Source organism: Lipophrys pholis, assembly GCF_963383615.2.
Source record: "Lipophrys pholis genome assembly, chromosome: 11".
Lineage (NCBI taxonomy): Eukaryota > Metazoa > Chordata > Actinopteri > Blenniiformes > Blenniidae > Lipophrys > Lipophrys pholis.
The window spans coordinates 10,899,014-10,911,126 of record NC_137631.1 but is presented as its reverse complement, the minus strand read 5'-3'; the positions used below and the strand labels follow the sequence as shown (position 1 = coordinate 10,911,126).

Sequence of the window (12,113 nt, the reverse complement as noted above, 5' to 3'; positions counted from 1 at the left end):
TCTGATCCCCTGGAACTGTCAAGCGCTACAAAGTGCCCACTAAACTAATAACACTGTCTCCAGCCTCTCCTTTACTGCCGCTGTAGCTCTCAGTGGAAAATAACATCCCAACATGCTAAACATGATGGTCAACATGGTGGCTATTAACCATATAATGCTTACACAGTGTGACGTTCAATTTCTGTTAGTTATTTCAAGTGTTTCATAAAGTAATGAGGTTGGCAGGTGGATTAAAAACCATATTGAGGGCTTCACTGAAAAGAAGGAAGAGATTGACCTATTAATGACTTTTATATTTGCTACATTTAATCAAAGGATTTGTGTCGTTGTTCGTGCTAAATCTAAGTCCAGCTCAAGTCACTTGCATGCATGTGATGTGTTCCCTCAAAGTAATAACCACGAGAGACCACATCCTCCTCAACGCTCTGGCAGGAAGTTACAGTGGCTGTACACTGTGTAATTTTGCCCATTTCAGATACAAGATGGTCAATCGTGACTTGATCTTGGTTCAAAGTCTGTCTTGTGTCACAGACCGCCATCATGACATAAGTGCAACCACAGACATCATGAAATAATTTTCTTTCAGTGTAGTCAATTTCACAGTTGTTGTGTCCTTGCTAACAACCCCCAAATAATGATGCAGGAATTGATGCAAAAGAATAATTAGAAGAATTGTAATTAAGAGAAATGCTGGACCACATTCGCCTTCTCAGTTTATTTCTATACTGAGCACATAAAGACTACTAAAACAATGTCTTGATTCTTGGTTTGTTTTATGTATTAAGTTCCTGAAAGGTGCAGTGGCTGCATTGTTATTCTTGCATGTTAAAGTTTGTCACAATGGAAAGAACAACCTTACTGCCTTTCTCAACTTTATGAAATCCACGTCGCAATGTGAAGCAGGTAAAAAAAAAAAATAATTTTTATGAAACTGCTAAAATCCCAGGGTCTGAAGGCGCCTTTAGATAAGAAGATTGATAACAGTTTCATTCCATAGCCTCCTAATCTGCCAGAAGGAAGTCGTCTGGCATTTCACAAAATGTTGAACAGTTTTCCTGTTTGAAATGATTTTATATTTAAAAGTTAGTCTGTGAACTGGCCCGGTCTTGTTTCCAGTTTCTGAAGGTTTTAAAAGACGAATTAACCTTTAATAGAATACAAAAACACAAAGCAGCCACAAATATAGTAGCTCCAGCTTTCTGCTGTGCCCTCTTGGAAATCTTCCACAGTGTGTAGGACTGTGGAGTTGAGCTGTCACGCACATGTTGTCAGTCCTTTCCCAAAACAATCAGCGACAGAAATATCTCCCATCAGTTCAGCTAATCAAAGTGATGTAAAGAAAGTCAGGGGAGGGGTGACTCAGTGTGAGTTGTGATTCATCAGAAGCTGCTATTCTTCTGTGGCAGATTGAGATTTTAATAGAGCGACTGAAAAGACGCATAATTCCACTTTCTCCGATGCACAAAACCAGGCTTCCCCCTCCACCCTACTCTAGACTCACACGTCCCTCCTACAATACAATACAATACAATACAATAGGATACAATACAATACAATACAATACACTACATTCATGCACTACTTTTATCAAAAAGAACCCTCGACACCCACCATGTGCCTTTTTATATCTGTAATCCTGCCCCATGTTTTCCATATTGAATACTACTATTTTATTTCCCTCACTCTTTTGTGGTGCTTTCTTTTTTCTTAAATGTCCTTTTTGTGACACATTTCTGTTCCTCTGAATCTGCGCAGACCGCCCATGAGAAGAATGACACAGTCATCCAATTTCAGTCTCCAGCAGTAAACGGCTCCATGAGCCTGCATTTTAAAACCTCCATCCAGCTGGACAACTATGTGAAGGAACTGAAGCCGTTCGACTACCACCCGAACCCCAGCTTCAACGAGCTGACCAAGAAGGTCATCACTGAGACAAGCATCATCATCGTCACTGTGAGTGCGGGCCACGCCGACTGCCGCTTCACCGCTGTTCCTGTCAGATTCCTTTGTGTGAAGGAATTAAGACAAATGGGGTTATTATCTGACTTGAGAATAAAAATGGGAAAGATGCTGATTTGCAGTTGCTGCACACATTTATCCCTTTTCAACAGCTCACATATGTATAATGGTTGAGTTTTATTGCTCGTCACAATTATGGAAACGGCAGCTTATCTGTCATTTAGACTCAGTGGTATGATTATTATGCAAGTGCAAATCCGCCAGCTAATATTTGCATTTAGTCAACACATGCTCATTTCAAGATACAAAGAGAAATAATGGAGTTGCATTATAAACCTGCAGGGTCACAAGTGATTACTGAATAGGGCATATAGGACATGCATACAATATGTTACATCTTCACTATGTAGGAAAATACATTTTGATATCGGGTTTAGTGGATGACATTCCTTTTGAATACAAGCTTCTTTTCACTGAAAACAAAGGATAATACCATATTTGCTGCTTCAGCTATCAGTTTTTATTTTTATGGGGGTTTAATGATTTTCTTCTGAGGTGGCATCTTCTCTTCATCCGAGGAGCAGAAGACGGAGACATTAAGCACATACTAACCGGCGAGACGTTTGAACTAGAGAAAAGGTTTTTATTTGGAAAATGTGGGTTAGATGAATAAATGTGGTTTCTTCTTGCCCGGCTGTGAATCTTTCTCACAGCTTAATGTCAGTTTGGAGATTTCATAGTATTTCCTCTTATGGTTCTTTGGGTAAACACACTTCAGGTAAATTAGTGGGGAAAGCCATCTGTACAAAAAGATTGAAGGCTTTTTCAATTACCTAGGCACTGGATTACTTAAGCTGATTTAACCTTTTCTTAAAATCTAGGCTACATTAGAATAATTGAAAGCATAAATGTAGACGCGAAAGTGTGCTGTAGAATCACAAAGTGTATATTGCGATGCCAGGCCTGTGGGATTGACTGGAGCTCTGCCTAAAGTATCTTAAATAAGAAATTACTTAGAAATGTGCTCACAATGACTATAATCTTAATTTTTTTTAATTACTTTTAGCTCTTATTGGAACAGTGGAGAGCTATTATACAATTTCCACTCATTTCCAATGAAAATGCTTAAAAAATGTTGCGCTCATCATCTGATGTGTCTAATGGAGGGCGGTTAATTGCTTCCCCATGTCGCTCAGTCATGTCACTTTGAGCCTCACTGTCGCTCTTTCCCTGCAGGGTCGAGGATTCTCCAGAGCTATGACGGCCAAAGAGGCTCAAGCGTTTGTGGGCGATGTTCAGTGTCTGGTCAACACTCTTCAGGATGACAAGCTGTTCCTGGACCCACCTTCCACAACTCCCAGTGCCCGCTCCAGACGGCAACGCAGAGACACTCGTCCCGAGCTGCTGGAACTAATGGTCAGACCAGACAAATATAGCCAGACAATACATAATAGTGGAGGGTCACTCTCTAAGTGGCCTCACTATAGAGGCAGATTTGAACTGCAGCTACAGTGTTACTGAAATAAAAGTAGGCATGCAGACAACAGAGATTTAGATATGAAAGGTCAAAAGTTTCCAAAACCCCCTATATTATCAGATCTAACAGTATCACATTATTATTGTTTGTTTCATATATTAATCAACATGCAGACTTTTACTGTTCCTACTTTTTCTGGAATTGTTTTCTAACATCAACTGACATATATTTTTTTTAAGATTTAAATCTTACAATGGTACAATGGTTGGACATTCTCATGATATTGAAGTGACATGTTCCCCCAAATTATTTCTATTAAATTCTAACATATCTAGAACGAGAAAAAAATGTTTTTTAGAATTCTAACTACTACAAGATGGTTGAAAACAGGTTTTCAAAATGTGGGCGAATGAGACCGGCCTTGCAGACCTCAAATCACAAAGCCTCCTTTTGTTTGAATGCCAGACCCCCTGATGTTGTTTTTTTTTACATCGTCAGATATTTTTTATTGTCCATCGGGATAACTCTATGTCCCTTCATCATTTTTACAAGTTCTTCACAGGTTAGGTTGTGAAAATCGCAATTTTCAAAGCAATTTTCAACAAAAGCTAATAACTGCATTCGGTGAGTGAAAAGTAGGTTATGTACCTCAGAAATCTATTCACATAGAAGAGGTATTAAAAGAAAAAAAGTTTCCAAGGTGTATTTAAGTCATGTTGCTTGACTACTTTCAGCATTGCAGAGTTATACACCGACATGTAAATCACAGCTTGCATGCATTATGAGTCTTTACTGTACGTCTCTCGGCATGTCCTCCGTACATGTTGAGACCTTTCTTTTCACTGGTTCAACAGTTTTCTTGTAGCTACAGGCTTTAATTACATTTAATTATAGCTGAGCCACAATTGTGATGAGCACTGTACGATCTCTTCTGGGTAATTCCTGTAAGTGAGCCATTGTTTTATTTCTGTGGCAGAGTGCTGCATAAAGGAGCAACACCACCAGACTATCAATAGGACAAGCTACCTACTGAGAGAAAGCCGGATTATGAAGTGTCAGACTCAGTACCTCTAAGCATTTATATAGTTCTAGTGGTCCTACAATCTTCAGCATAAGCCTTGCACTTTCAAAAAATACTGCTAGCTTCTCTCCAGCTGCTTTAGGTGAGCTGTGCACAATTATTCAGATTCTGTCCACATCCTCTCTCCAACTCTGTCCAATCCTCACGAGTGACACCTACCAAAATATATCTCTGGCTGAAATGAGGAAGTGCATAATAAGACATTCTACTATGTGTTTATCCACAGATAAAGTTTGGGAAAGGGGAGTGGGTGGTCGGCTCGGTGGAATACGAGAAGAAGAATGATTTGCCCCTCTACATCATCATCCCTGCTGTCATCGTGCCCATGCTGCTCATCATCATCATCTCTGTCTACTGCTACAGGTGAATTTCAGGTCAACTCTATGCACTGTTATAGATGAAGAATCCACCTACTGTACGTCCGTGCTTTGGTGGGAAGAATCAGATCATACGCTCGACAGGGAGCCGTTCGGAAATATGACTTTCATACCTCTTCCAATTCATTATTTTGTGGTGTTTTGGGGCATAATTGCTTTCAGTAATTGATGTGACATTAATTCGACAATATATGAAGAATCTGGCTTCCTTGTGTGATAAATTGGAGAAGGACAACTTTTCCAAGGAAAAGGGTGTCAGACCCCCTTTTTCCTCCCAATCTGTGATTTCCCCCTAAGCTCATGCAAAGTCAAATTCAACTTTCAATGTCTTTTTTGAAGCCTCAGTCAAACTTTACAGCTGAATTGTCATCCAGAGAAGTACTCCCACATTCACAGAGGAATACAGCCCTAACAAGATTTTTTTATGGAAGTGTGAGAAACACTTTGTTGCCAAGTTATCCGCCAATTTGGCAGTTTATTTTCTCTCACACTCTAGCATATAGTCTATAAAGAAAAAACTAAAGAAAAACACATTGGATAGAATTTGAAAAAAAAAGGAAAAAATGATGTCTCCATCTCGTCTGGCTTTTTTGACGTGTGCTGTTTTTTTTTTTTTTTGTGGTGTTCGTTCAGGAGGAAGAGTCAACAAGCAGAGAGGGAGTACGAGAAGGTGAAACACCAGCTCGAGAATCTGGAGGAGAGCGTACGAGACCGCTGCAAGAAAGAGTTCACAGGTACCGACAGTGCAGCTGTGCAAAAAAAAAAACTCCACCATATTGCTAATGTTCCTCAAAGGATCCATGTTTCTAAGAGGCTTAAAAGTAATGAAGTGCTTTATAGCTCTGATTACATTTTTTGATGTATTGTCCTGCAGTGAATTAAATACATTCTCACGCTTAGCGTCATGTTATGATCGTTACAGGGAGCAATTCTGCAGTGACAGTAATAGAAAACAATATTTCTCCCTGGAAATTATTTATTGGAAATGCTTTCTGCTCTGCGCAACTTCATGATTGAGAGAGGGGAGCAATCTGCAAGTGACAAAAGTTGCTTTGTAAGAAGAAAATGAGGTGGTTGTGATCATGTGTTTCTGTTTTGCAGACTTGATGATCGAGATGGAAGACCATACCAACGACCTGAGTGAAGGCAGAATACCCTTCCTGGACTACAAGAACTACACAGACAGAGTCTTTTTCCTACCTTCAAAGGATGGAGCCAATGATGTGATGATCACTGGGAAGCTGGACATCCCAGAGGCTCGAAGAGCCACTGTGACCCAGGCTCTCAACCAGTTCTCCAACCTGCTCAACTCCAAGACGTTCCTCATCAACGTAATTACACTGCACCTAAAACACTGACGTTACCTGATGATATCAGCATGCACTGTGTTTACAACCATGTAATGAATAGACTGATGCGCAATACTTCTTAAACCAGTCTGATGTCACACTAGCAACATAACTCGAGGGATGTCAGTGTTGATAAGTCCAGTACTTTCGACCACACTGAGATTTTCAGCAACTTTTCGATGGATGGCCGTGAAGTTTTATGGCGACATTTATAAGTCCGGGATGATGTACGAGTTTGGTGATCCCCTGACTTTTCCTCTTACACACCCAGCAGGTTGACATTTGTGAATCGGAGTGAAATATCGACAACTGGTAGATGGATTGCTTTAAGATTGGGTACCGACACCCCTTTGTCCCATGAGGTGCTTTGCAAAAACTTGGTGATCTCCTGTCTTTTGCTCCAGCACCATAACCGGATCAAAAATCTTTTCTCCAGGAGTATTGTTAGTTATCCGCAAAAAGATCGATGATGGTTGATATTTCCATTAGCATCAGCTGTAATCTGCACATGCCAGCATGCCATGACTGAATTACATTTAACACAGTGAAGATTATGTTACCTAAACATTATGCGGTTGTTAATATGGCAACATGATATTGTGCCTGTGAAGGTGCTCCATTTAACTCAGTCTTGCTGTGCTCGTGGAGGATAAACACAATTTATCTTAAATAAAATAAATAAAAACCAATATCATACAATCATGTTCCATATAATCTGTTTTAATTGTGATCATTTTGGCCTACAGCTAAAGAAAAATAGAAAAACAACTGATCTTATGAAATATTCTCATATTTTAAGGGACCATATTTATGATTTGTGACAAGGAAAACTATTATTAGGTAACTTAGTAATGTTTTGGGGCTGTCAGAGCAGCTTCAGTGTGCCTTGACATTGACTCTTAAAGTCTCTGGACTGTACTGAGAAAATGAATATTATACTTTTATAAGATATCTCCTTATTTGGTATTTTCATGATGTGGCAGAGGGCAGTTTATAATTCAGTCCTCCAGATCTCTTGAAGGTGGTCCTTTGGGTTGATATCTGGAAAACAGTGAAGGCCACAGCCAATGATTCACATCATTTTCATAATCATCAAGCCACCCACTGACCTGTAACACACTCTGAATAGAGCTATTGTCATTCAGATGAAGTCCCATCTGGATAGAAATCATAGGATGAAAGTGATCTCTCACCCAAACCATGCAAGCAAAACGGCCCCCAACTGCTTCACAATACCTTTGGACTCTTCACTGTAGCTGTCAGATTCCGATTTTTCTTTTAATTTGTTGCTAGCAGATCTTTCTCAGCTCATCAAATTCACAGCTTTGTGTAAACTTTGTTGTCCCTGAGCATAAGCGGTAAAGTTTCTCAGATTTAAAGCCACTCCATGATAAAATTTACAATTGGGGAGATGCTTCTCTGTGAATTCAACAGACCTTGTATGAGAGCGGCAGGAGTACATCACACAACGGCAACATTATGGCTTTTTTTTGTGTCTTTTTGGGCAACAGTGGAATTTTAAGGCACTGAGCCATAATCTGAGTGTGGCTCCTGCTGCACAGGCAGTCCTCCTTAAATGCATGAAATTATTGTCAATTTTGTTTCTTTTTGACTTTTTTTTCTGACAATGGTAAATAAAAAGGTACGATCGACTTGGCATTGCACTTAACGTCTTAAGTAAACGTTGACTTCTTCAATTCTGTATTGGTGTGTAATTCACTGTGTAGTATCTCCCACGACACTGACGGTTCCTCTTCCCCTACATCTTTGTGAGCTTTCAAAATCGTGCTGTACCGCAGCCAAAATGCTGTAAGGATCTACTTTAAATTCATCTCCCCATCCTTTGAGTTGAGGATTGTGTTTTACTTTTTGCCGTACAGTATTAGAAGTCAGAGGCAGCAGACATGGCAAAGGGACGTGTGAAGATTCCCATTAATCTGACATTGCTGGCACAGAAAAAGCCTCTGAGGTGTTAACAGCATATGTGAGGTGATTCGTCTTCTACTAATTGGTATCATTTCTAAGACGAAATCTTTTTACAGGCCAGAACAACATTTACCTTGATAATTGTAATTTTCGTAAGGATTGGTGTCTTGATCTTTTGATCATTTACAAGCATATTATACTGAATTTACTTGCTGTGTGAGCAGGCTTCATCAGTATAAATAACGTCGCTTGCCTGTGTGTGTGTGTGTGTGTGTGTGTGTGTGTGTGTGTGTGTGTGTGTGTGTGTGTGTGTGTGTGTGTGTGTGTGTGTGTGTGTGTGTGTGTGTGTGTGTGTGTGTGTGTGTGTGTGTGTGTGTGTGTGTGTGTGTGTGTGTGTGTGTTTTTCCTGTGTTTGCAGTTCATCCGCACCCTGGAGCGCAGTCATGACTTCAATGCCAGGGCCAAGGTGTACTTTGCCTCCCTGCTGACCGTGGCTCTGCACGGGAAGCTGGAATACTACACCGACATCATGAGGACACTGTTGCTGGAGCTGATGGAGGAATACGTCCACAGCAAGAACCCCAAACTCATGCTGCGCAGGTGAGCCAGCACCAACCTGCCGCTGCTTCTCAGCAGATGCTGCTCCACTCCAATATGTCAAAGCACTGGCATAGCAAAATGTTCAATACCACGTAACATATCATGGCAAATATTGGATTTGGTCCTATATTTGTGATTTGAAGTAAAGATAAGAGAAAAGGAAGATTTGGCATAGATATGCATTCCTACATATTGTCACTTTTGCTCCAGTTGCAATACTGCCATAAAAGACCTAACTAATAAGCTTTGAAAAAGACACTGGGGCTTATTTTTTTCACTGTTTAAACTCGGGACCATTTTCACTTGTCTGTTTGGTTTTATTTTTTGGATTTTTACTTCCTGAGAAATAGAAATTACTGAATATGCTTCCACAAAATTATAGGAGAAAGAAAAATCTGCCAATAGAACAAGTGACAAACTGTCTTGCTTTAGAGCTGCAGAGTGTAACATCAGGTGCTTTTGTCTCCCTGATGTCTGAGAACATGTTTTTCATGCATGATTTCAGTTCTAATGGGTTTTCAAGAGGAAACTCTAATAAAATGAAATGAGGAGAGCTTAAAACCGTCATTACAGTCTCTTGATCAGACAATTTTTTGACTTAATTTTTGTAAGATTAATATAATGAAAAACAACTTTTATGCAAAACCATTCATGCGACGGTCAGAAGCAGAACATAAATTAAGACCGCTGTGCTTTTTATTGCCTATGGATGCCTGCTGTTTGTAACACAATCTTATATTTGGAAGTTTTTTTGAGAGAACAATTCTCTCCATTTCCTTCCAGACCCTCTCTTCTCCCCCATGTAATGTAGTCCTTCTGCCTCTGTACTCTTAGATATGGAGAAATGAGCAACGTTTGCTCTGAGATTGCAGCTCTATAATCAGAGTGGGCCCGTATCTAAACTCTGGCACCAATTTTATCAACCAGTTGAGGCGGACTGGGACTTGGTTCAAGATGCAGTGGACTGTTTCATTCTGTTGCCATGTTTTCCGTCAAATTTTTGCACTGACTACTGTAGTCCACTATCAAGAGCCAGACTGCTGCTCGATCTATTCCAGTCATCCTCCTTCTGTTCCTCCTTCTGTTTTTTGTTTTCCTCCATGGAGTCCAAGCATAATGTGCTGAATGACTTATTTTGCTGTTTCTCTTCATCATATTCCTTCTTATCCTGTTGCTCATGACCATTACGATTCTGTTCTACGTCCATAAATGCTTTCTAGGAGTTCCAGGATCGTGCACAAAATTATTGTTCTGTGGAGATTTTCAATCTAAAGAACATTAGTGGGTCTTTTCTACTGTATATATTAGGGGTGTCAAACTCATTTTAGTCCATCGGCCAGCAAACAGCCAATTTCCATCTCGAGGGGGCTGGATGAGTAAAATTGGAGAATCGTAAAAAATACATTATGAATAATATACATTTAATGTCATATCCTTCTTGAACAAGCTGAAATTTTGATATAAATTGTCCAAAAACCGTGTCACTTAACTAGAAATACAGTATCTAGTTTTTATTACTGCTTGTCCCTCCTCTCAGACCTCAATATGTATGATATGTCATGTCCACTACTCTCACAATGTGATCTCCAGTAAATTAATTACAAACAGCAGTCCATTTATTGAAAAGTTCCAGTCACTGTCTTCTTTGTCATTTTCAAACTTTTTCATTCTCATTCTCGATGACTGGATTGACAAGCTGCATGCATAGTTGATTCTCTTTTCTGATTTTACAACTTTCTTACATTGAGGATCTTTCGGTATTTAAGCAGTTTAAAAGTGTCGGGAATTATTTGGTATCCATGATTTCAGACTTCATTGGCAAAATGCAGTTTAGATTTACATGAAATTACAGCGCATTGATTTTTAAAAACTTGCTGTTTTCCCTCTGTATTTCTAAAATTAGAATTACACCATATTTTCTACATACCCCCAGCACTGTTTCATCATTTCTTTGTATAATTAGGGTCCGTAAACATTAAAATGACTAATTTGGGGGGGGGGGGGGGGGGTTGTTTGTTGTTTGTTTGTTTTTTGCCCCTTTTGCCACCATAATGATCGCGTCAAGGTTAAGTCCCCCCCACCTCCGCAGGTCACACTTATGTGACAGGGCACTCAGTCATCTCTGCTGAGAGTGGGTTATGTGATCTGAACTATCTGCTGTGTCTCAGCACGCTGAGACTGGCTGTTATGCAAGTACACATCTTAATTATCCCCCAATGGAGAAGCTCATTATGCTGATTAGGCCATTGTACCAACACAGGCACCCTTATATACAAGCCATCTAATTAGGCATGCTATGAGCGAACAATGGGTGCCACCAGTGGATATCTGACATTATGATGGGCTCCCTGTCAATTGACCACTGACACAAGTTGTGGATTATAATATTTTGACAGAGACAAGCTGCACAGGGCTTCCCTTCACTGTTATTTGGTAAAATCCTCTTCTGAGTGATGTTTGAGAGTTTTCAAGAGGACACAGTGAAAACAGAGTTATCTCTCATTTCTTGTTCGGTGCTAACTGCACTTTTCCCAAGTGTCACTTTTATTTTGCAGGCGATAAAACACAGACTATACGGACTTATAAATAGTAATGAACACATTAGGGAATGCGTCAAAACAATGTCGAAACCCCATAAATGAGTTCACCGAAAACAATCAGTGACAGCTTTAAAATCCATTGACCACGTAATGACTATTTCTCAGCATTTAGATTCATAATTTGAATGGCGTTGTTTGTTTTTTCTTTTTCCCAGTTTATTTCCACCTTGCATGTAATTTCCGCTGTACTTCAGAAATGCAAAGCATTTTAAGACATCAAGCAGTTTGTAATATTAAAAACCTGTCATGTAATGTGTTTTTCAGGTCAGAGACGGTGGTGGAAAGGATGCTGTGCAACTGGATGTCTATCTGCCTTTATCAATTTTTGAAGGTAACAAAAGAATTTGATCACTTCAAGTGCATCCAAACATAATCTAAGAGCTACAGTTAATATAATCTGCCAATTCATAAGTCAACCAACATATATTTTCGGGAGCTATTTTTTAATGCGGAATACAAAAGAAATTCATGCTATTCGATGCTTAATCGTGTTTCATAGTAAATATAATATCCAGAGGATTTTTTTTGCTATTTGTTGGATAAAACAGGGACTATTTGTCTTTCACTGAACACATTTTAGTCTGAAGCTGTCCTTGTGTGAGTTATTTTAAAATGGGATCAACAGTGAATGCACATTATTACTAAAAGAGAAAATGTGTATAATTACAAGCTTGATCATTAAACTATGAGGTTTATTTATGGATTTCTCCATTTCTCCCATTAGTACTTGTATTGACGGTGTGA

At 39.4% G+C, this 12,113-nt stretch overlaps 1 protein-coding gene across 1 annotated transcript in view; it reads left to right on the top strand.

Annotated features, from left to right (window-relative positions):
- plxnb2b (plexin b2b) overlaps positions 1-12,113 on the top strand; it is a 134,449-nt gene that overhangs the window by 107,323 nt on the left and 15,013 nt on the right. The window contains exons 20-26 of the mRNA XM_080474484.1: positions 1,756-1,953; positions 3,196-3,375; positions 4,744-4,880; positions 5,528-5,628; positions 5,996-6,225; positions 8,588-8,769; positions 11,634-11,700. Coding sequence (XP_080330610.1) covers positions 1,756-1,953; positions 3,196-3,375; positions 4,744-4,880; positions 5,528-5,628; positions 5,996-6,225; positions 8,588-8,769; positions 11,634-11,700 — 1,095 coding nt within the window. The remainder of the gene's footprint in view (positions 1-1,755; positions 1,954-3,195; positions 3,376-4,743; positions 4,881-5,527; positions 5,629-5,995; positions 6,226-8,587; positions 8,770-11,633; positions 11,701-12,113) is intronic.